Here is a 25,565-nt window from a genome sequence, read left to right on the forward strand (position 1 = left end):
CATGGCCTTACGCCACAGGGACATACGGTGCGCGTGCGCAGCTCCTCTCAGCCTTCCACTTCCCAGGACCTATTGCGCCTGGCAGGAAGGACTAGAGGGCAAGTGACACGTCGCTGGAAAAACGAGGCTACTGGTTACATCTTAATTTATTTTATTTCTTTACAAATTAAAGATGCATTGAAAAATAAACCAATGAAGAGAAATGAGAGGTCCAGAGCAGGGGCATCGCAGGCTGGGAGCAAGCCTGGCCACCATCAAGCCCAGCCCTTGTCTTGTTCCAGCCGGTTTGCGTTGGAAGATAACTGTCCGCCACTCTGTCAATACCAAAGCCGAGGTGGTGTCTTGGGAGGAGAGAACAGAGCTCTGGCCACCTTCACCTCGCTCCCCAACAAACCCCATCTTGGAGAAGCAGTGTTTCCAGTTGGAGCTCGGAGTGGGATGTGGGTTGGCTCTGTGAGGTATTGCAAGTTGATGACCAGGCTTCCTACAGAACCATCCAGTGCTGGGCCTCTCCAGCTGGAAAGGTGGTACCTCTCCCAGGTCTTTACATACGTTGCACCTTGGTTCTCAGGCTCTTTCACCTCTGACAATGTGCCTCTATCCACAAATTCATCACCAATCATTGCAGGACAGAAAAAAGCAGTGGAAGCAGAGAAAGCTAATCCACCACCCACCACCCTCAGTAATTTTGACTTAGCTGCTGACTTCCAGGCCCAAGAAGGACCAACTACTGTTCTCCCCACCACCTCAGGGTTGTACTCGAGCTCTTGTGCACCTGTATGTTTTATCCCTAATATAGGAAGTTGTGGATGGCACTGAGCTGAATTAGCCCCTCCCCCCACAATAATCCTGGGATCTCCACTTCTTCCTGCCTGCTCCTTCTTCTTGGAGGTTGGTCCAAAAGGACATGATACTGCCAGGGTCTGAGTGCCTCCAAATCCCCCAACACCGAATCATATACAGTGAACTGAGAACTACATTCATTACAACAGGATTAGCAGGAAAAGGAAGGCAAAGTGAGGGGACAGGGGCACCTTCCATCAGCAGGACATGACAGAGTGGTAGGATACTTGAGCCCAGAAAGAAGGTGTCTCCTTATACCTCCCCCTCCCCCCAAAGAGACTGAGGTCAGCTTACATGACTTATAAGATATGGAACTGTCCTGGTTTCCCTGCTCCCCTGGGGTACTTTCTGGAAACTGGCCTAGGATCCTATGCCATTTACCCACTTGCTCTAGCTCAGTAGCTGCCGAATCTCCTTGTGCATATGACAGAGAAAGTCCACATAGGATGCTCCCCCATTCAGGCTCTTGTCTTCCACCAGGAAGTGCTTGAACAGCATCTCCAGCTTGTCCTCCTGTTTCACCACGATAAGCTAAGGCCAAAGACAGGATCATGAGGCAGAGCCAGGGGGAATTAAACATGCCCTGAAATCCCATTATCCAGTCACTTACTCACTCTCTACAACCCCCCACCCCTTCCAGGTGAGGACTTGACAAGGTAAAACATCCAAGGTTCAGATCAGTGTTACCTTCATGTACCGCGATCTTTGTGCCCTTAAGCTATCAATGAGGCCTCGAACCTTCTTGGACAACGGATTATCCAGAACTGGCAGAATACTCTGGTAGAACACAAAATTCATTTATCATTAAGGTAAGGGACTCTTGAATCCAGTCAAAATGGGGCAGCACAGATTTATGCATCATCTGAAACAAGGAAGCTTAGGAAGAATGACAGCACCCTCTCTGCCCTCCCAAGTGACCCCTGCTATTTAAGAGGACTAGCACACTAATTTTATTCATTCCTACCACAAAGTGCATTTCCACACCCATATTCTCCTTGATGCCCTGCCCTCCTCACCAAGCCACTGGTGATCTGACTGAAGGAGGACACGCCGAAGAGGCTCTGGACAACACCCTGTTGGACACTTGCTCCCACCCAGATGAAAAGGTTGAGGCCATTCTCCAGCAAATATATATCTCCGTTGCTTAGACGCTCTTCAGATGCTCGAACTGCTGGTGGTTCAGTGGTACTCTCAATGGGAGACTTTGTCTAGATGAAAGGGGGGAAATGTTACTGAGGACCATAAGACAAGTTTATCACCTCCCACACACAAAAATTTCAGAAAGCTAAGTCCCTCAGTTAATTCTCTACATGAAAATTACATCAGAAAATATAAGTAAAAACAAATTCATTAATGACAGACACAGATAATACTAATCTTTCTTGTCCTCCCATGATGCCCATCTCAGTGCAATGTCTCACACTCCAGCCCTCAATCGCACCAGTGGTAGGAGCCGAGGATAGAAGAAGACATTGGTCTCAGCCACATCCATGGAGGTAACCAGCTGTCGGACATAGGCACGGTCATCTGTAGTGACTTCAGCTCCAGGCTGCAGGACATCACTCTTCAACACACAGTTCAGGTAAACTGGGAGTAGCTTCATGCACTCAGGAAGGATCAACTGAGGGAGGTTATCAAGATAAAGTCAATAATCGTAAGAAATCCCTCCCAAATGCAAACAATTCCTCCACCAACATTCTTGCCCCACCTGTCCTGCAGAGGAGGGGCTAGCACAGTTCTTTCTGTAACAGGCCAGGATCTGTGCACACTGCGTGATAAGAGTGTCACGGACAGTCTTCACAGGGCTGTTCAGAACCCCCCGGTACGCTAGATAAGAAACAGAAAGAGCATGGTCCCTGGTCAGCCACTCTATCACATGTACATTCCCACCTCACCTACCTGGGAATACTGAATCGTTGACTATCACCTTTTTCAGCCCAAATCCCACCCTGCCCTGCCTCTCTCCTCACCAAACTTAGCCATGTAGTTGACGAGCGTGTCGGTCTCACAGTTTCGATACAGATCAGCTAGCTGGGTACAACAGTTCAGGGCCAGGTTGTGTATGCGGAGCCGTCGCTGCCCTGCACAGCTGGTGTAGAGCAAGGCACACTAGGGGAAGGGAAAAAGGGGGAGCTCACACCCCTTCCTCACCAAAGCCCTCTGAGAAACTGCTCCTTTGCTATATTATTTAACTACAGAAAAGACATGAGCCATCCCTTCCCCATCTTCTTCTTCTCCTCTCTACCCACCCCTCACCCTCTTTCTTGAAGCCTATTTATATCCAGTGAAGTGACACCTGAGACTTCCTCCCCAGTCCCTCTCTCCCGCCTGCCACCTGCAGGAGAGCTCCACTCTCTTCATTAAGTCGATCGTCATGCTTGAATTCCACAGTCACCGTCTTGTCCCCATCCAGCCCAGCCAGCTCCACATCTGTTGTATTGTTCATGTAGAAAGCTCCAAAAAAATCTATAGCACGGATACCTGAGGCCACATGGATAGGATCAGGCTGAAGGTATGACAGGTGCCACTTGCCCCCCTCCCAGATCAAGCCCCCCACCTGCTCTTTTCCAACCAGGACTGACCAGTGCTCGTCCGGACCCGCATCACAGCATCAAAGCCAACAACCTTCTGTACATCCCGACGCAGGTCACTCATAAACCGTTCCTGGTCATTCTCCACCTGTAGCCCACCATGCCCAAAGTCACACCACATAACATCCTGCAGACAATCTCCCTGAACCTCCTCCACTCTACAAGCTGAATTGTAATAACAACGATAGTGAAGATGATGATAATGGTGTTGATGATGATAATGATAGCTTTTAAGCACATTACGTGCCAGATCCCACATCAAATGCTTTACATATAATGACTTGATTGTGATGACAAATCCTAATGAATAATAAGTATTAAAACCCCATTTTATAGATGAAGAAACAAAGAGACAATAATTAATTTCCCAAAGGTTATACAGCTAGTAAGTGGTAGGGCCAGAATATCAACCCAGGACCAATTCTAAGCCCCACACTCCCAACTGCTACTCATGGCTCTCTTCTTCACACTCTGCGGTCTTCTCTAACACTACTCCTACTAATGAGTCCATAGCTAAATAGCAACTCCACATGTAGACAGACATTCGCTGTCCTGCTTCCACAGGCTACCCAGAGTCCCATGCCGTACCTGAAAGCAAGCATATTTGTAGACAGAGCCACCAGTGAGCTGGGGCACAACAGAGAGCGTGGCCACATCCACATACTGGTTAGGGAAAAGGAAGAGATCTACACAGCAACCTTGGGCCACACACTCTTTGGCCAGTGTCTGATAAGCACCTGTCTGAGGCTGGAACAGAGTCTGGGGTGGAATAGAAGAAAATGTTCAAATATCTGTTACACCCTATTTGAGAATTGTATATGTAATATGGGATATTCAAATATATGTAAAACTTCTGATCTACTGATCTACTCACAGGAATTTGCAACAGTAGTAGAACATTCTTTTTTTAAAAAAGGAATCTACCCAGAGCTTTGGAATGAGATGGGATAGAAAGGTGGGGAGCAGTGGAGAAGGTTGGCAGTCACAAATGTGACATGAGAAAGGGCAGAATATCTCTTCCCCTCAAGAAAATTAATAATACTGTATTGTATTGTGAAGAGTCACCACCCTCCTCTACAAGGGAAAGTCCTCCCCCCTATCGCCCAATCCCACACCTTCTCCTTGTCTGTGTTGATCAGCTTCCTGTCATCTCTGTTCTTCAGTTTCCCTGGGGCCTCTGCGATGGGCAGGGAGGTGTGGAACAGAAACAGCTTCCCTGCACACTCCGCAGCCTAGGAAAGAAGAGAGGACTACTTATTTATTCTTTCCTTTATTCATCTATTATTCATTCATCCTCTCCCTCGTCATTTACTCAGTGCCAGATATGTCACACAGGCTAACTCACTGGACAGTAATAAAAAACTGATGAAACAGGGGTTGTATCCCAAGGGGTGCAATGGTCAGAGGAAAGTGAGACAGAGCAGGCTGCTGGGTACTCTAGCCTTACCTTCAGCGCCTCCATCCCAGCCTGGATAACTGGGGCAAATACTGTCTCTGTCTCTCTTGTGTCTGCAAACATTTCTGGAATCTGATCCAATAAGCTGAAGAGAGAGGTGATGAGAGGCAATCAAAATTGTTATCTGGATTCCAGAGTCCTAAATTCTTTGAAGAGTCCTCTGGCCACCAAACTCTGAAAACTCCTGAGGCACAGCTCCTGTTCTTCTGCTGACCCCTCTGCTCAATTCTGTGGCTTTCTTTGACTGTACCCACCCCACCTCTGCTCTACTGCTGCAATCTGGCTCTTACCTCGTGATGACTGCCCGAGACTCATTGACGTTGACCAGGAAGCCATCCAGCAGTGGCACAAACATGTCAGCCACATCAGATACAACCATCATCTGTGGCTGGGCCAATGAGCTCTTCACATTGTAGAAGTGGAGCACCTTATTATAGGTGACAAAGCCAACTCGGATTGCTGACTCTTCTGCTCCACCCTCCCTGTAGAAGGTGACATTGTTACCCAAACCTGTCACCTTCTCCACCACCCAGCCTCATGACATCAGGCTCCATCTGCTGTCAACCCAGACACCACCTCACACCCCACATCACTATGCAAAGGAAGCACCTCAGCTCCCTAACTCTCACCTAGGTAGAAAGTCTAACAGTGACTTGAGCTCCTCACAGAGGAGCCTAACAAGACCACTCCTGATGGCATTGTAGGAGACATCAATCATGAAGATGAAGGCAGGAGGACTGGGGAATTTATTGTTCTGCAAAGGAAATAAATGGGGAGAGAGGGGTATTGCTAAGTAGGCCAGTTGATTAGAGAGAAGTCAACATCAAAGAGGACAAAGAAGAGGTGAGGGAAATGATCACAGCAATTCTTAGCTGTCTCATTGTCCTCTGTCCACTGCTCCTCCCCATGCTATCTTCCCTCACCTTGCAGTAATCTACAGTGGCCAAGAATTCATAAGAGCCCAGGGACAGCTCAGGACGGTCGTAAGCATCCACACGTTTTCCGGTATGATCCAGATGTTGAAAATACTGGGGGGGAACTGTGGGGAGTATGGCAGAGTGTTATTCAAAGGTCCACTCTCAATCTTAGTAAATCTGCTCCTGGCTGAGCTCACTCTATACTGCCCCATATCCCCATATGTAACCTAATTCCTCAGTTCCTAGGACCCTCATCTATCTAACTAGAAAGAAAACGATGAAGATGAAATCCAGATCTTTCCCCCAGTCCCAGCCACTGAGAACATACCATCATTGATACAGCTGCAAAAGCAGCACTGGAAGCGCCTCCCTCCCTCAATGAACTGCATGAAAGGGCACATGTACGCTTTGCAGCGATTGCAGCGCAAAGGGCCAGATTCCCCATGGTCGACGACATACGGTGAAGCCTAAGGAACAAAGGGGAAGGGCTCAGACATACAGGGAAGCTACAGTGGTTTGAGACATGTAGAAACACATGAGAAGGAACGACCTGGAGGGAGAAGCCGTGGCTCAAATATTTTGCCTGGGGAGGGTGTCCAGTGAAGGGGAATGAAGACAAAAGATAAGGGTATTGGTCACACATATATCCCTAAGAGTCTAAATTCCATGGTTGTCTCTCCTTACTCCCCACATCCAGAATTTCACTTCTTCTGGAAAGAGAAAATGGACTGTGAAATTGGCCCTACCAAGCCAGGCACTGCCATGGACATATGAGGAGAAAGCCAAAAATTACCTAGGATTCTCATTCTGGCCCTATCTTCAATTACCTTTACTTTTGCCCCAGAGTTCCTGCTTCCTTCCCCAACCAAGTATCTATGACGCTTCTGCTTCCCATTCCTGGGTTTATGTGGCACTTACTGATGCCCCAGGCAGATGTCACCCTACAGATAAGAGACCAGCAGCCAAATGTCTAAGCATCTCCACTGAGGCCCAGGAAGAGAAAAAGAGAAGCAGAGACAGGATATAAAGTGAGCCTTGAGCCTTCAGCTTCTGGTTATAGAGAAATCTACCCTAAGTTTAGTAAGCTAGGCATGAACATGAGGGTATTCTACCAAGGCCTGGCAGTGCAGATGCCAAGTTTTTTATCTTTTTATGCTGATTTCAAGTGCTAGGGTGACAGATTAGGGCCCAAACCAGGTAAGAGAAGGACTACTGGATCCTAATCTACCCTTTTTCCTTATATGCTAACTTACCTGGTATGACAAGGATGTCATATAAGAAAAAAATACAATAGAATAATTTTGGTTTTAGAATGGTATTGTTCTAATCATCTGGAAATGACCATACTATCAGAAGCTCCTGCATCCAGCTGTCTCCTCAATCTAGCTGTCTCTTCCCCTATACCTTGACCCTGCCTCTTTTCATATTGTTTGTTTTCCCTACAGATCCTGATCCCATTCAGCGATGTCTTGGGCTTTTGTTCTTATCCCTATCACCCTCTTCAGGTATAAGCCCTGGAATAGAAAACAACTGAAGACACTCTCCCTCCTGCCCAACCAAGATTTCTTCCATTGTGACTGCAGAATCATATCTAGGAAGAAGTCCCTCCTTTCTTCCCTTTCATTATACTCTGACTTACCTCTTCTGGCGGCAGCCTTGCCAGTGGCTTGATGACAGCTGCCAGGGGCACCTGAGCCTGCTTAGCCATGTCAGATGTACAAGGGATATTATAAGATGTGCATCGAATGTACCGAGGACTTGCATTCCCTGAAGAAGTAGAAAACCTGAGTCAGATCACAGAATTCCTCCAGTTAACCAGCTCTCCATTGCTGATCCACCCTATCACCCCAACAAATGCTAGAGCTGATGGTGGCTTTTCCCCTCCTAGAAACCAATGAGGGGCTAATCTTTGATTAAAGACTGATAAAAGTCCCATCTATAAGCTGATATCTTGGAGTGAAAGTCCCCACAGGGAGGAGTTAATGCCTTTCTCACCTTGGTCTTTCACTAGGAAGTTGGTAGTAACTAAGGGTGGCACCTGGCCCCGTACTCCAGTAACAAATGGCTCTGAACCGCGGTTGTTCCGGTCATCCTCAATAACCTGAATCTGTAGGGAAAGTGAAATGAGTGAGGTGGCAGAAGGGAGTACCAGGTCCCAGAAAACCAGGAGAAAGAAAGGCTGAAACTGCAGCACAGAAACTAACAATTTGCCAAGAAACACCTCATGTACAAGGCCTGCTCTCCTTTGGAGATCATAAAATGCTACAAGGCCAATCTTCTGCTCCACAATTAGCAAAATGCTGGACAGGCAACACCAAGAATAGGCTTCTTTATGAATTGCCCAAACCCTCAATCAATAATAATCACCCTTTTATTCCCCCAACTCCAGGACAGCTCCAGCTTTTATCAGAAGCCTTCAAACATGATCAGATTTCACTTCCCTCCCCGATCTCACCTACCCCATTTCTTCCCCCCAAAGACACAGTCTGAGTCAGAGTAGGAAAACAGACAACAGTAACCATGTAAAAATGAATCTACCTGGAATGACTCTACATTTAATGAAAGTAGAAGGGACAGGGTGAGGAGAGGATTACACAGCCAGAAATGATCAGGTAAGGTGCGGAAGCAGATGCTGCCTTATGCTAAGGTAAGCATCAGTGTTTAAATATGAGAGAAGAGGTTAAGAACCCATACCTTATAGCCCAATCCTCATTCTCCCATATTTTGACAACCCAGAAAAAGAAAAAATTAAAAAAAAAAAAAAGATTTTTGCAAAGCTGGTACTCAGATCTTTGTGCAGGCTGATGACCGTTGGCCAGTTACTTCAAGATGAGTTTGGTAAAACCAGAAAAAGTAAAGGGAGAATAAGACTCCATATCCCATAGCAGAAGGAGTCGAAGCTTAGAAATATATCAGAGTCAAAAAGACTCTCCAGTTGAGAAAGTGGCCCACATTTTCCCAAACCAGTAGTTCCTTCCCCTGTAAGAAAGCTTGTATCTCAAACTTGTACATTCATAGCCACCTACCCAAATGTTTGTCCACAGTGTGCAGAAATTTCAAACCCAAAGGGGAAGGATTTACCGCCCATCTCTGCCCTGTTCCATCAAATGCCACATGTAGGCTCCTGGAAGAGCCAGAAGGCCTAACACCAAAGCTTAACATGCCACCTACCCCACCCTTAGAGCCTGACCTTCTACCACCCCACACTTAAGTCACTAGTAACAGCTTGCTACTTCTTCATTACATGGTGACTTGAAGCATGCACATCCTTCTAGTTTATCAAAGTGAGGTCTAGAAGGACTGAGGGAAAGGATGGAGAAGGATGGATATGGTGGATGAAGTGAAGATGAAGTCACACGCATGCATGGATGGCACTAACACAGGGATGACACACACACCCCCACACACCCCCTGCACTTACTGGACTAGGAATGGCATCAGGGTCTATTCTGTGCCTGGTTTTCTGCTGAGGAGGCAGCTCATTGAGTTGCTTTTAGTGTTTTAATAATAAAGGCAGCAGGGAAATATAGGGAAGGAGACAAAAGAACAAGAAGCAGATGTTACTTCTCTCAACCCTGATGAGTTAGACATGAATAGCTGGAACCCAGCTCATAGTGCTGATATCAAGTTCTGTCTAGATCAGAAATTCCAAGTCTTTCTGGCCCAACACAGAGGCTTTAATGGCTTAGACTATAATGTAGAAAAATAAGGAGAAGGGCATATAGGAGGCAAGCGGGGGTTATACAGAGAGGGGCTGAATGGGAGAATTCTTAAGGAAGAAGAGGAATATTCCCTCCAAAAGGCCAAACCTCCCACCTAAGGGCCAGTCTTATGCTGAAAGAAGCCTCGCCTACATGCACCGGAATCTCCTTCTCACTGAAGGAGGGGAAAGGAAGGAGAGGCTGTTTAATACTTTCAGGTCCCCCTTAGCCAGCAAGGTCCCTCACCCTGGTAGTTCCCCAAAGGAAGAGGGAAAAGAATGGAATATGACAATGGCTAAGCATGGTAAGGTAACTGACATAGCACATGTTGCAGGCAGCACTATAAAGTGGCCCCTGCTTCAGAGTTCAGACCCAACCTCTATTCTGAGTATGATAAGGAAAGCCTGAGAATTCTGATGGCTCTAAGGGTGCGATTCACCCTCTTCCTGGGAGAAGCAGCTTCCCCAAACTGACCTTGTAAACTGTAGATCACTTTTCCCCATCCACACAGAAGCCTAGCAAATAGAAGTACTAAAGGTTTTTCCCTAAAACTACCCAAGTAGGGGCAGAGAGAAACCAGTGAAGCCTTCCTTCTCTTAACATCGAATACCAGAGAATTCCTACCAGCTCTACCCATTAAGGCTGCTGTCCTACTAGATCTAAGAGGACAAGACCTGGCCACAGCCACTATGCCACAGATGGGTAGAGATTACCATGCTATGTCCAATAGTTAAGAGAACACAGCACTCAACCCAGAGCTCTACTGACACTGCTGATCACTCCTGGCTTCCCTTCCTTTCCTGCCCAGCTATGGAGTAAAAGTGCCCCAGAAGACACCTGGGACCTCAAGCTACAGTTCAAAGGGTCAAAAATTACACCTAGCTTCTACACCTAGGAGAAGGTGAATGATGAGGGAAAATAATCAGAAAATATTGGCAAGCATCTCATCTAGGTTGATTTACTTATCTGGCAGGGGTTTACAGTAAACTCCTTCCCCAGGACCACATAACTAATCTACTTACAGGGCTCGGGATGGCATCAGGATCCAGGCGCTTAGGAGGCAATGGCTGAGGAGGCCCGGGCTGACTGCCAAAAGAGGGTGCTCCTGGGTAGGGACTTCCATAATTGGGCTGAGGGCCCCGGACTGGTCCAAAGGAACCTGAGCGACAAGGACACAAGGTTGATGAACTCAAAATTCCCTCTCTTCTATAGGCTTCAGGGAAATAACTAGCCTCCTATAAATGCAGAATTATGAGGCAGAGTAACAACCACTCAGAGAAAGACCACACTATCTGAACAACGAGAATAACAAATAAAGAATAAACAATGAGAATAATGAATAAACCCTACATCTTACTAATAATACACCGAAGCTGTCCATCTAGTTTATCACTTAGCAAGCAATACCAAAAACAAACAAACAAACAAAAAAACACCTAAATAGCTGAAGCTTTTGGCTTCTAGACAGACCTTGGGAAAAACTCACCATTTTGTTGCAGTTGATAGCCTGGCTGCTGGGAGGAGTGCATAGGTGGCGGCTGTCCCGGGAGCCCAGCCATCTGGGTACCAGGGTGTAGAACTTGAGGAGGAGGTGAGGACACATGGTTGGGCTGGCTCACTGGGGGTCCCACAAAACTCTGTCCAGGCAGTACTGGACCAGTCACTGAAGGCATCCGAGGACCCCCTGAAGCTGGGGGTGTGAAGCTGGAGGCCTGCTGTGGGGCAGATCGCTGGGGAGGCTGGGCCCCAGAAGAACCCTGTGCCTGGCTAAGGGGAGGAGCCTGGCCTTGAGGATAGGAGCCATACAGACCAGAGTTAGGGAAACTTCCTGAGGCTGAGGCCAGTGATGTTGGTGGGCCTGAGAAGTAGAAGAGGTAGAATCAGAATCCTGTCATTACTGAATTTGTACTCAGTAACTCATTTCCCTTTCCACATAAGAGGAACAGGAATGCCTGTCCTATCTGCTAGGGCTCAGAGGCATAAGGAATAAAAGGGATTAACGTATAGCCCCACAGCCTGATGCTTCTAAAAAAGGGGGGAACAGTAACATTCCTGTAGTCACAGCTACTTACCATAGCCCAACCCTGAAGGGGGAGGGGCCGGGGCAACAGCACCACTGATCTGCATTCCAGCCATCTGGGCAGTCACCTGTGCACTTGTTGGGGGAGGACCATAGGGCTGAAGCACAGTTGGCTGGCTGACCACAGGGGCCAATGGAGCTGACCCAAATGGCTGAGACCCAGGGAGCCTGTGAAGAGAAGGCAGGCAGTAAGGACTAGTTGGGCAGGACACCTTTCAAAGTTGGCAGGAAATCCACACCATAAAGGAAGCTATATTGCTTTACAGTATCTTAATCTCATCCTGGGCTCATTTATGACTTCATACTTTTGTATACGTGCAGATAAACTATATTCCTGCTGATCCACACTGTGATTATTCATGGCAAATCTTATTTGCCACCAGGTTCACTCCACAAACATATGCCAAGCACCCTCAGATCACATATTATTTACTCTCCTACTTAGATTGTCATCTCCTCTGCCTCAATCCTTTGCTGACCTGTTTTGTAATCAGAATCCCTCAAGGACCTGAAACAGAAGGTGCACAGAAATACTAACTCAAAAGGTACTTAACAAATGTGGGATCAAACAAATGAAGTTTGACTGTTTAACTTTTAAACCAAAGTATTTATTACTTTATCCTGGGAAAGGTGTTAGAAAGTTCTAGAAGATCAGTGGAGCAGGACAGCTGTGTTTGGAATCTGTGCTAATCATAAAGATGTGTAAATTCCACCAGAAACAGGCTACCAAAATTCAAAATAAACCAGGTAGCCTTCTAGCTGGATCTATCTACCAAAGTCTGATTACTTGGATAGCTATGTCGGGGAGTCCCATGGTATTAGATGGCACATTAAAATATAAATACAAAATCATTCCAGTATCATTGCCTATCAACTAGCAACTCCTACTGGTGTTTTAGTGTTATTACTACAGAAATCTACAACATAGATCACAGGTGGCAATTACAAGGCCCATGGGCTGAATCTGGCCCTCCACCTTGTTTTATCAGGCCCGGTACCTTGTTTCTACCCAGCGGCAGCGCCAAGCTCCTTGCCCCTAGTTAAGGAGAAGTTACATTTATACAGTCCTAACATTACATTCAGCCCTTTGAAGGCAACCACAAAGCTGATGGGGCCCCTGATGAAAATGAGCTTGACACCCCTGACGTAGATTATTATACACAATAAACTCCTTCTGGGATTTCAAGAATGAATCAAATTCTTCACAACAGTTTATTACATTGAAATTCTGATTTATCCTTCTTGTTTATTTTGTGTTTATTGAATAGCTGGTACTTTATTATATTTGGTCAGCTTCTACTAGTCCAGCAGTGTAACACTTTCTTTTTCATTCAACTAGTATTTTCTAACTGTTATGCCAGTGAACCTTACCTCCCTAAGCTCTTCGCTGGGCTTTGCAGTTGTTGTTGTTGTTGTTTTTTTAAGATTTTGTTTATTTATTTTCAGAGAGAGGGGAAGGGAGGGAAGAAGAGAGGGAGAAACATTGATGTGACAGAGAAACATCAACTGGTTGCCACTCATACCTGTCCCGAATGGGAACTAAACCCGCAACCCAGGTGTGTGCCCTGACCAGGAATTGAACGAGAGACCTTTCACTCTGCGGGATGACACCCAACCAACTGAGACACTCCGGTCAGTGCTGGCTTAACAGTTTTTATCTTCCATAGCACCAAACTATTAGCCCCATGACAGATGCTCATAAATCCTTGTCAGAATTATTATATTCCATAGTCCTACTCTATTAATATGGATAATATTATCAACTACCTAATGTTATCCTGTCATGTGCCCAAGTAAGAATAAACCACCATCTGTGTATGTACCTGTATACAGTTTTACAACTTATAAAGTGTCTCTAAGTGCTTTAATGTAATCCTCCCAGCAAAATAATGAGGGAGAAAGAGTAGATAAAAAAATCCATTAGTGGCAAACCAAGCTAAAACTAGAGCCCAGACCTGATTCTTAGTCCAAAGCACTTTATTTTTAAATTGTGAAATGACATATAGAAAAAAATACATTAAACACATATATACTGTTAAATAATTATAATTCAAACACCCATGAATTCAAAACCAAGTCAAGAAACAGAATATAGTAAGGCCCCGTGTGTCTCCCCTCCACTATAGCCCTCTCCCTGATCACAGAAGCAACTACTTTCCTAACTTCCTAATAATCATTCCCTTGTCTTTAAAATCATATAGTTCAGTTTTTTCTATTTTTTAAACTTTTGTAAACAGAAGCACATCATATATACTTTTTATTTAAGCATGTTTATGAAATTCATCTATCCTCTACTCATCATGAAATGTTGTTTCACTAAATAAACATGCTATAATTTACTTAAGTATTTTAGTGCTGAGGAATATGTGGGTTTTCCTAATTTTTGGATATTACAAACAATGCTGCTATGACAAAGATCCAATAAACTTGTTTACATATATTAGTTTTTCTAAAGTATATAACTATGAGTAAAATAACTGGATTATAAGGTATGCATATCTTCAATTTTAACAGATAATTCCAAATTATTCTCCCCAAATAGTTGTATAAATTTGCATCTGAACAGCAGTAGATAAGAGTTCCTGTTACCCCATATTCTCAGCAATATTCAGTTTTGTTGGACTTTTTAATTTTGCCAATCTGATACATAGGAGAATCTTGTTGTGGTTGTTTTTCACTACTTATGAGGTTGAATGGCTTTTTGAAAAATTTTATTTTTCAATTACAGTTGACATACAATATTATATTAGTTTCAGGTATACAACACAGTGATTAGACATTTATATACCTTATGAAGTGATTACCCAGATGAGCCTAGTACCCATCTGACACCATATAAAGTTATTACAATATTACTGACTATATTCCCTATATTGTATTTTATATCCATGACTATTTTTATAACTGGCAATTTGTACAGAATTCTTAATCCCTTTCACTTTTTTGACCCATCCTCCCAACTCCCCTCCCAACTGGCAATCATCAATGAATGACTTAATATATTCTCTGGCTATTTGTATCTCTTCTTTGTAAAAACCTGCCCTGGTTTTTGTCCATTATTTTTTCAACTGGATTGACTTTTTCTTATTGGTTAAAAAGTAGGAGCTCTTTACATAGTCTGGATACTATTTTACATGTTTATGTCTACTATATGTGTAAATACCTTTTCTATTCTGGAAATTGTCTTTCCAGTGTACCTTTTTTTCTTTTAATTTTTATTTATTGATTTTAGAGAGAGACAAAAAGGGAGAGAAAGAAACATCAATTTGTTATTCTACTTATTTATGCATTCACTGGTTGATTCTTGTATGTGTCCTAACCAGGAATCAAACCCACAACCTGGATGACACTCTAATCAACTGAGTTATCCAGCCAGGGCCCCAATGTACTTTCTTTCCTTTTTTTTTTCTTAAAGATTTTATTTATTTTAGTTTTAGACAGAGGGGAAGGGAAGGAGAAAGAGAGGGAGGGAAACATCAATATGTGGTTGCCTCTCACGTGCCTCCTACTGGGGACCTGGCCCACAATCCAGGCATGTGCCCTGACTGGAAATGGAGCTGGCAACCTTTTGGTTCACTGGCTGGCACTCAATCCACTGAACCACACCAGCCAGAGCCCCAACGTACTTTCCATTCAATCAAACATACAAACATCTCAAAAAAAAAAATAAATAACAACTATAATGCAAAATCCCATAAGTCCATCAGGGGATAAATAGATAAACGAAATGTGGTGTTGTATCCATATAATGAAATATTACTTGGCCATAAAAAAGTACCGATACACGCTGCGATACAAACATTGAAAAGTTATGCCAAGTGAAGGAAGTTAGTTACGAAATATCACACAGCATATGATTTCACTCATATGAAAGTCCAGAATAGGGAAATCTATAGACACTGAAAAAAAATTAGTGGTTGCTTAGAGTTGTGTGTGTAGGGGATTGAAGGAATAGATACGAAGGCACAGCTCCTTAGCTAAAGGATATGGTGTTTCTTCTTGAGGTGATAAAATGTTATAAAATTGTCTGTGATGATGGTTGCATATAACTGAATACAATAAAAACCACTGAACTGTACACTTTAAATTCACATGGCATGTAAATTGTATCTCAATGTTTTTTTTGAAATCCAAATAAAATTGCCTGAAAACTTCACACACCCCTCAAGCTTTTGCTCCTCTTTTTAGCCAAATATTGCAAAAGAACTGATCTATACTCTGTCTCTAATTACTGTTTCTCTGTCTCTACAAAGTTCCTACTTTCTGGGTTCATTTTCTTTTCCTTTCTTTTTCTTAGCCATTTTCTCAACCACAGTCTATACATAATAAACTCTCAGTCTGTGTCTGAAAATGTCTGTATTTGTCCTCTCTCTTAGCTAGGGACATAATTCTAGGTTGATCACTATATTCCCTTAATGCTTTCAAGGTACTATTCTACTATCTGCACTCCTCTGATAGTCTCTAATTACTCTAATCAATACTGTTTTTCCTGAGAATCTCCTCAGACTAGGCTGAGGGAGTGTGACTATTTTGCATTTGCTTCTGGAAGATGTTGCCACTCAAGATCAAATTAAAAAGCTTTGAGATAATAAGTTTCATGCCATCGAATTCACTCCTTTTAAGTGTATAATTCACAATTTTTAGTAAATTTACAGAGGTGTGCAACCATCACCAGAATTCACCTTTAGAACATTTTTGTCACTCCAAATAGCTCCCTCATGTTCATTTGCAGTCCCAAAACCTTTTCCCCCCTACTTATCCACAGCCAGCCTAGGAGAAACAGGATTCTCTCTCTGCCAGTGTGCAGATTTTTCCCCCGAGTCGATCTGTTCATGAAAGGTGCAGCCCAAGTCCAGACTTCATAAACAAGGTCTTCATTCTGAATCTCAGCTCAGAAAAGCCAAAAGATTCATCCTCCATCCCCAGTATCTGCTTAACCCTACTCCAGTATCTGCTTAAGCCCCAGATTCTCAAGATGGTAATTCCCGCCCTCTCCACAGGCAGCCACAGTGTCAGCTTACCACTCTCATTTTTCAGTTCCCACTTAGTGTCTCTAGCACTTAAAGATTTCACTTTCTTTTAAGCTTGATTATGCACTTGAAAAAAATTTTTGCTTCTATTTCCTTTCTCCTTCCTAGATGTTTGTAGCAAATAGCTTTTCAGGTTATAATAATCTACTACCCAACTGAAACTCTGCAACCCACTGCAACGAAATATTTGTCCTCATATCTCCACTGAAGCTACATTTATCAATGATGCTGAACCTTGCCAAACCCGAGGTCAATCCTCAGTCCGCATCTTACCTTTCAGCAGCAAACAGCACAGCTAATTACTCCTGCCTTCCTAAAATTCTTTCTTCATCTAGTTTCAGGATGCAACGCTCTCCTACCTAATCTCCTACCTCACTACTGCTCCTTCTCATTGCCTTTTGACAGCTCCTCCTCTAACTTCTTTTTAAATGTTGGTAAGCTCCAAGGTTCAGTATTCAAGTCTATTCTTTACTCTCAACTCTCACTTTCTAAGTGATTTCATCTAGTCCTGTGGCTTAATATCTCTATACAGAAGACCTCCAGATTTATATCTCCAGTCCCAACATCATTCCTCAGCTCTAGTATATACAACTACCCACTCAATATCTCTACTGGGTAGCTGGAAGCTTTTAAAAATTTTTTTAATATATTCCAAAACCTATACTGCCATCTTCACCAGTCTCCCAGCTAGCAGCTTTCTTAAATCTATCATGAACAAAATAAAACCCTTCATTTCACCCCCAAATCCACTCCTTCTCAAATATTTCCTACCTCAGTAAATAGCACCCAGTTTCTTAAGCCAACAAGTTAAGAGACATACAGAATTCCTCTCTTTCTTTTAACTCATGTTCAATCCTATTGACTCTACCTTTGAAATGCATCCCAGATCTATTTCTCATACCTCTACCACTGCCATCCTAAACCAAACCAAGATCATCTCATATAAGATAAGCCTGGAACATCTTACCATACTTAAAGATTACTAGGGTCCCATCAAAAGGACTCGGGAATCAATGAAGAGGCTGCCATTGGCCAAAATGGGACATTTTCAACTTCAATAATGATAATTACAATGGATCGAAACCCATCAAGTAGGTTAAAAGTCCATAAATTTTAATGAGTCAAAAAGAACTGGTGACCTTCAGTGGACAACAGAAAACCAATTCATTTCCTTGTAAACTGGTAAATGAAGGTAAAGAATCAAGCATTTACCTTACATGAATTTCACAACTATAACCAAATAACAGATGACAAAAATTATCTATAATGGTATTCAAACAAATGAATGAAAAAGAAACAAAAGAATTAGAATATCACCATCTTGAAAACCCAACAAATTAATCTACATATGCATTAAGCATCAACAATTCCTAACTTCACAAAACGCGAGAAAACAAGATATTATCTGCCTTCTATAGCCTTGGCCCACATTACCCAAAGAAATCAAACCCAGATCCAGCCTCTGTACCCAGCTGCTAATTTGCAGGAAATACAAAGGAAAGAGGAACTCATTAAACTATAACATGAATATGCAACCAGGAGAACCCAGGCTGTGGGAAACTCTTCAGTTCAATTAGCTTGGATTCTTCAATGATAAAGATGAGGGGGAACCTATAGACTTAAAAGACACATTAAGGTTGTTTGTTTTTTTTTTACTAGGCGAAACTAAACTGTGGTATCTCAGGAATGTACCTTTAAGTGTAAACTATTTTTAAAAACACAAGACAATAGTTACCATAAAAGTTAGGATACTGGTTACTTATGCGGGAAGGGAGAGAGTTATGATTTAACTGAGATAAATGAATAGGCCTTTTATAGTATGTGACAGAGTTCTATTTCTTGATCTGGGTTGTAGTTACAAGGGGGGTCACTTTATAATAATCTCTTAAGCCTTAATTTGTCTTGTATGTATTTTTGTATGAGTTTTACATTGCAATGAATATCCATTACATAAATAAACAAATAATGGGAATATTACTCCTCAGCTTAATATTCTCCAAAGGCTTCTCACAGCAACTAAAATCAAATTTAAATTTCTTAATAAGGCTTACAAAGCACTGTATAATATATCTCCTGCGTGTTTCTTCCTCATCCTCTCTACTCTCTACTAGGCTAGCCACACTGGCCTCCTTGCTCTTCCTCACATCCACCAAATTAATTTCTCCATCAGGACCTTTGCACTTGTTGTGCCCTCTATCTACAACACTTCCCCAGACCTACAGAGCACTCCCTTCATCATTTCACTTAGGTTTTGAATGCCACTTCAGAGAGGCTTTCCTTGACCGATGTATTTAAAATAGCTCCCTACCTTCCACAGTCATGCTCTATATCCTTACTGTTTTCTTTCTCATTTATATCATCTAGTTGTTATCTTTTGAGTGTTTCACTAGATTATAAGCTTCATGAGGGCAGAGACTTGGTCTGTTTTGTTTACTGCTATATCTCCAACCTCTAAAATAATATCTGATACATAATAGTACAAAATAAATTTTTGACTGGATGAATGAATTCTCTATACTGCTTACAGAATATTCAAACACCCAGGGCTAGGAGAGCTTCTCGGGATCTTTTTCCAGGTTTGCATTCAACACTAAAAATGTACATTCTGGACACCCCATAAAAATGTCAATAAGCGACTCTTCCATTACTACACACCATACCCACAGTTATACAGACCATGCACCCCCGAAGTTTTCATCATTTATATGTGGGTTTTTTTCAATGATCCTCATAATAATAATATATTGGCCTTGATGAACAATGAAAGCTTTCACAGAATGACATATATGGTTTTCCTTTAAGATCTTTTCTTTCATAATTGGTCACACCTGAACTTAACCAATAAGTCCTACTAAGTGCCTGAACAAGAGGAAAGAGGAAAGTCAGAGGAGACAAATATCCTAAGGTCCCCTTTTCCTGTTTCTCCCTTAGGCAGGCTCAGTGTGATAGAAATATTATAATTATTGAAGATATATGTCTAGATAGGAAAAAAACTTCAAGTTCAAAGAAAGACAAAGAACATGCAAAAGAACCCAGGTACTGAGAGGTTAATAATCCACACAGTGGAGAGCAGCAGCAGCATCTGTAATCTGGAAAAATAAAAACAAAATACAAAAAGGTGCAGGAAAGAGAAAAGGGGGTGTAAAAGAAAGACAAAAAGAAGGGATTAGGAAAAAAAAGGAAAAACCACCTCATAAACATAGACAACATGGTGATTACCAGAGGGAAAGGGGCATGGGAGAAGGTAGAACATGGTAAAGGGGGGATAAATGGTGATAAAAGGAGACTTGATTTGGGGTGGTGAACACACAACACAATATACAGATAAAGTATTATAGAATTGTATACCTGAAGCTTATATAATTTTATTAACCAATGTCACCCCAATAAATTCAATGAAAAAAGAAAATATGGAAGGGTTTGAAGGATCTAGTATAAAGGACACATGGACAATAACAAGGTGGGGTGGAGATGGGAGGGAGGTGGGGAGGGCTGGGGGGTGGGCTGAGAAGGGGGTAAAAGGCAGAAAACTGTACTTGAACAACAATTTTAAAAAATGTTAAAAAAGAAAATATATTAAATTCACATAAACAAACAAATGGTACACAAACAAAACAAAAAAAGGAAAAGGGAAACAGGCCCTCAAACATTCCTAATCCTTCCAGTTTCATCGGACCAATTTTAGGTTGACCCAAGCACATACCTCTGCATCTGAACAGTGGAACTAGGCCCATTCTGTATATCTCCTTGGCCAAACTGGCCATATGCACCCTGGCCAGAAGGGACTTGTGCTGTGGAGGTTGGAGGCACCCCTGAAGAAGGTGGGGCTCTTGACACACCTGAGGGTAAAGGACAGAAAATAAGAAATTGGGAAGTAACTTTCTCCTCCACCCTGAGCAAGGAATGCAAAGCTCAGACCTTCACTGACCCAATATCACAGCTTTTAATGAAAAGGAGACCACCAACATGCAAACCCAGCTACAACAGCTTCTGAACACTGATGCCGAATCAGAGAGCCTCCACTCTCCTCAAGAGGTATAATACAAGTAAAGCTGTAGCCAGAGCTATAAGAATATAGGACCTTCCTGGGATCACTCAACACCCTAGGCTAAAAGTCAATTCTTTTAAGAAAAAAGTTTGTACTCCAGTTTGTACACAAGAAGGTATGAATTTCAACTTCAGACAGGCCCACTGGAATGGAACAGCAGCCTCCACTCACCAGCGGTATGATTTCTAGTATATAGACACACAAGAAGTCCTGCTACTAATGAACTTCTGTGATAGTACAGGTAAATGAAACAATGTTCCCACTTTCCACTTAGAAACTCAGAGCATATGTGGCACAGAAGATGACCAAGTAAACACTGAACTAGGTTGTAAAGAAAGGTACCTCCTGGGGAGACTATTCTGCCAACCACCTCTTCATATATTCTATTCTTCCTAACCATCTTCTTTTCATCCACTTCTAAGTGCTGAGTCTCCCCATTGCACATGGCTCAGGAAAGTATTCCCATAGGTTGGAGGCTTTGTTTCTGCCCAATAGTTCAGTAAGGATAGCTGACCTAACCTCCCATTAGTCCTGCCACTTGTATCTTAACAAAAGCTAGACTCTATCCTTTCTGCTCATCAGAGCTCCCAACAAGGCTACTTCTACTTCCCCCAATCATCCTTCCTGCATACTGTCCCCAACCATCCTTTCTTCCTAGTTGCAGGAAGAAAGCAACTAGTTACTTGGCACATCACTTTGGAAATGATGCTGACCCCTGTTCATTTGTTTTTCTTTTCCACTGCCTTCAGCAGAGATTAGACACTAGAGAACCTGCATACAGGAAACACGATCAATCTGAACCTGCGTTCTAGCCATCACCGAACCACATACGTTTTCTTTTCAATAACAAAGCTTCCTCTTGAGGCAATGCCAAACTCCATCTTGATAAGCCAGAACTTCACAGATCAGAGATGGACTCTGTCCAGCCAAAGTCCCAACCCAGAGTAAGCCTCTTCCAGAAACCTGAGACCTAATCTCCCCATCTCATGAATTTTTTTCAAAGTTAAAATTAAAATAGTAATACTTCATTTCCCAAATCTCACCTATGCCTCCTTGGTCCATATCCCTTCATGGAATTTACTATTTTTTTAAGTCCTCACCCAAGGGTAACCTATGTTTATTAATTTGAAAGAAAGAGGAAGGCAGAGAGAGAGTGAAACACCAATTGGTTGCCTCCAATCAAACTTGTAACCTAGGTACATGCCTGATGAGGAATCAAGCTCACAACCTTTTGGTGTATAGGACAACACTCCAACCAACTGAGCCACCTGGCCAGGGCTGGATTTACTATCTTAAAAAGCAACATAAAGCCCTGGCTGATGTGACTCAGTGGACCGAATGCCAGTCTGAGAACCAAAAGGTTGTCAGTTTGCTTCCCAGTTGGGGCACATGCCTGGGTTGCAGGCCAGGTCCCCAGTACGGGGTGCACAAGAGACAATCACACATTGATGTTTCTTTCCCTCTTTCTCTCCCTCCCTTCTCTTCTGTCTAAAAATAAAGAAATAAAGTCTTAAAAAACAGCAGCATAAAGTATTTGACAAACCCCGAAGTCCTCTATTAGCCTAACCAAAGATCTACTGCTAACTGTTTTCTAAAAGTCCTTATGGATATTCTGTAGAGTATTAGCTGCTCTTCTTGAAAAATAAATGTAAAAGCCAAACACTGATTTTAAGGAAGCACCAGATAAAGTGCTTCCTCATTGCCCTGATATTACAGAGTCTCTAAGAATCAGAGAGAACTCAAGCAAAGGGAAAGGAATGATATCAGCAAAAAGATATGAGAGGCAGCAAAAATCGGGCACACAAACACCACACTTTCTATCCATGAACTAGCTCCCCACGTCCAAGAGTCATTCTTCAATAGAACTGTCCATCCCATGAGAGGCATTAGCAATATACATGAGGAACAAGTAATTTCAGGGAGACTTGAGATCAACAGGAAATATTCAGTCTTGGTAATAGCCCCTGGAGAACCTGTAACCACAGCCCTTCCATCCATTTGAGAACAATGCAGCCAGGTAAGGCTGCACAGGGTGATACCCACAGGAAATGAAGTGCCATTGAATATGGAAGATATGGCCTCATTAGATGTCTTAAGGCAGAAATGCAGTCAACTCATGTAAAAACAGGGAGGCGCAGACTGCTCATAGGGCTCTGGCTCTCAGTGACCAAGAGCCACATTCATGTTCCTCAATCCCAGTCACCCTAACTCTCTAGACAACTTTGATTGGGAAATACAACCCAACCTAAAGACTAATTCCCCTGCTTACTCAAAGGAAACTTGGAAGCATACCTGGGGGAGGTGTTTGCTGATAGCCTGGTACTGGCCCATTGTAGGCCCCATAGGGAGTGGGAGGAGCTGTGGACCCTGGTTGCCCACCATAGCTGGACTGATGATACCCTGGGTAGACAGGCTGGGGCTGCCCAAATGGCGGCACAGGTGGAGCTGATTGGTTGACATTCATTATGAGAGCATCCCCAACTTGGTCTCACCTATTAGATATGAGAGAAGAGAGAAATTAGTCAAAATCAACTCTCTAAAGAGAGAGCAACTATACAGGGTAGAAAGTAGATATAAAAAATAGGACTGACCTTATCAGGCAGTGATCAGCCTAATCATTCCCACACTCCACAGGATCTTTGTAATTTTCTGCCCTAGCAGTAGCCAGATTACCTCCCCAAAGTAAGGATTTTGTTACTCTGAACCCCATACTATGTCACTGCCAAGAAGGTATGAATTTCAACTTCAGACAGGCCCACTGGAATGGAACAGCAGCCTCCACTCACCAGCGGTATGATTTCCAGTGTATAGACACACAAGGAGTCCTGCCACTAATGAACTTCTGTGATAGTACAGGTAAATGAAACAATGTTCCTACTTTCCACTCATTCATTCTAGCATCCATTCATTTGACAAACACTAAATATCCTCTAGTGCATCAGTCATTTTTAATCACTCAGGCCACATGTCTAAAATAGATCAGGTAAATTCTGTTCCTTTGAAAAGACAAATTTTAGAGTAACTGATTAGAGAAGTGACATTCTTTGGGTAAATTACAATAATCCAAATGCTAGTCCATCTCCAGTCCCCCCCCCACCCCCGCCAAAGAATTGTATGTACCTTAGAACTGAAGCATTAGAATAACTAAATGTAAAGGACACCTAAAAACTCTAGCAAGGTATCAAATTAGAAGTGAGTTCAGGCCAGGCACACACACAAAAAAATCTCACAATAACCTAGGGAAACAGTTCAAGGATCAGCAGCAAAGTTAGATTTCATGGAAAAAAGATCGTTCACCTTATCCATCAAGCAAAGAAACTATAAGTATTTCCAAATCCCTATGCACCCCTTCAACTCTTCCTGTTTCTGTTCTCCTTATATGCTTGTCATGAATCTAGGCTACCACCAAAATTATTACAATTTTGCTGCAACAGAGGAATGAATTTGAGGTCCTTTCCTCAATCCCTCCAAGAACAAGACTACTTGATTAAAGAGAAGGGGCCCAGGAAGCAGAAGAGCTCAAAGCTGCTGCAGTGGAACAATGGGCCTCTTCCCTTTGTTAAGAGGGGTCATCTTGACTATAGAAGAGCTGAGCTGCCTTCTGGACTAGAACTCTTTAAACTCAGAGCCATCTTGGCCGTTGTCCTCCCAAATCCTAAACCTTACACAGGTCACCACACTAAGCTTGACAGATGATCCTCTCCCCTTCATCTTCCTAAAGTCAGTGTGGGGCTGAGCGTGAAAGGAGAGGAGCTTCTTCTCCAGATCATAATTCCCTCAAACACACCCAAGAGTTTGGAGCAGGCTCAAGTTTCCCCTCCACTCTGGGTGGACAGTCGAGGGTGCAACCCAGGAGGCGGGGCAAGCTTTCTAGAACTCCGAAAGTAGTTGAGCGGTGGAGACTGGGAGCGCCGGGGATCAAGACCGAGAAGCCAAGGCAGCTTCTCGGGCCACGATGAGGGAAAGCTGATCCATTAAGCATGGAGATCGAGCATCTCCTCCTTTCAACAGGCTCGGGGCAGGTAGCGGGAGCCGGAATCTGGGCCGGGAGAAGGGAGGTAGGGTCTAAGGCTGATCGTAGACAGTGTAGCGTGAAGTGAAGGTCTCTCACCCAGCCCCGCCCCCGTGCTCCTCCCTTCCTTCTGAGACCGAACCCCGATGTGGCCAGTGACACCCCGGCCTCTCCTCTCCTTTCCTACCCACCAACCTCCGGATGCCACTCCTCACCCGGCTCCAGATCCAGGTTCGACTCGTTCCTAACGTCAAGGATCCCAGGCTCCACTTCCGGTTCCTAGGGGGGCTGTCGTGTCGCCCCCGGAAGTTCCACCCTCACGCTCTAGGGCCGAACCACTCCTTCTGCCACGTCTGCAGTGGGCACGAGCCCAGGATCCCGGATGCCGCGCATGCGCCGATTTCTTCCGCGATCCGGGCCGCCCTTATGGAGGCTCCGCAGGTTTTGTTTTGTTTTGTTTTTGCTTTTCTGTTCCCCACTCCACCCCCCGCCCCTTCCGATGTCCTGGTAGCCTTACAGATCCACCAGCTGAGAAGCGATTGAGAAGACTACTAGGTCAAGCTGTGTTTAGTAACGAATCCCTCAATCGCCTATGACCTGTTAGTGACCTCTGACCTAGAGTCCCGTAGCTACTTCCTGCTGACCCCTAACTCCATTGACTTCCGCCTTCGATGACGTTCTTACCCTTGACCTTTGCCGGTCTTGAGGTTTGCGGGGCATATGAAAGAGTAAAGGACACTAACTGTGCTTTAGGGTTTCATGTTTTAGTGCCCTGGCTCTGCAATCGCTATCTTGGGCAACTTAATCTCTGCCTGTTTCCTTCATCTGTAAAATGGAGAGAATATTAGATACCCTTCTAATAGCATGATGCCTTTCTGGTAGTCACA

The 25,565-nt window shown here is 43.5% G+C and overlaps 1 protein-coding gene across 2 annotated transcripts; it reads right to left on the reverse strand.

The window, feature by feature from the left end:
* Positions 1-134: 134 nt before the first annotated feature.
* SEC24C (SEC24 homolog C, COPII coat complex component) lies at positions 135-25,050 on the reverse strand. 2 transcript variants are annotated; one of them, XM_045842041.1, is made up of 24 exons: positions 24,894-25,050; positions 22,959-23,158; positions 20,322-20,457; positions 11,581-11,756; positions 10,995-11,366; positions 10,531-10,667; positions 9,229-9,297; positions 7,803-7,914; positions 7,447-7,574; positions 6,136-6,274; positions 5,814-5,929; positions 5,520-5,644; positions 5,181-5,372; positions 4,882-4,975; positions 4,550-4,666; positions 4,023-4,193; positions 3,426-3,522; positions 3,179-3,324; positions 2,814-2,952; positions 2,552-2,670; positions 2,285-2,464; positions 1,860-2,051; positions 1,531-1,620; positions 135-1,374 (listed from the first exon to the last, which is right to left on the reverse strand). In XM_045842041.1, the coding sequence occupies exons 2-24, from the start codon at positions 23,128-23,130 to the stop codon at positions 1,234-1,236; spliced, it is 3,360 nt and encodes a 1,119-aa protein (XP_045697997.1). In that variant the 5' UTR covers positions 23,131-23,158; positions 24,894-25,050; the 3' UTR covers positions 135-1,233. The 2 variants fall into 2 exon arrangements, with proteins under 2 accessions (XP_045697997.1, XP_045697998.1); XM_045842042.1 differs by lacking the exon at positions 9,229-9,297 and having other exon boundaries at positions 24,894-25,045.
* Positions 25,051-25,565: the final 515 nt, after the last annotated feature.

Source organism: Phyllostomus hastatus, unplaced genomic scaffold (assembly GCF_019186645.2).
Source record: "Phyllostomus hastatus isolate PE091 unplaced genomic scaffold, TTU_PhHast_1.1 phas_contig_38, whole genome shotgun sequence".
Lineage (NCBI taxonomy): Eukaryota > Metazoa > Chordata > Mammalia > Chiroptera > Phyllostomidae > Phyllostomus > Phyllostomus hastatus.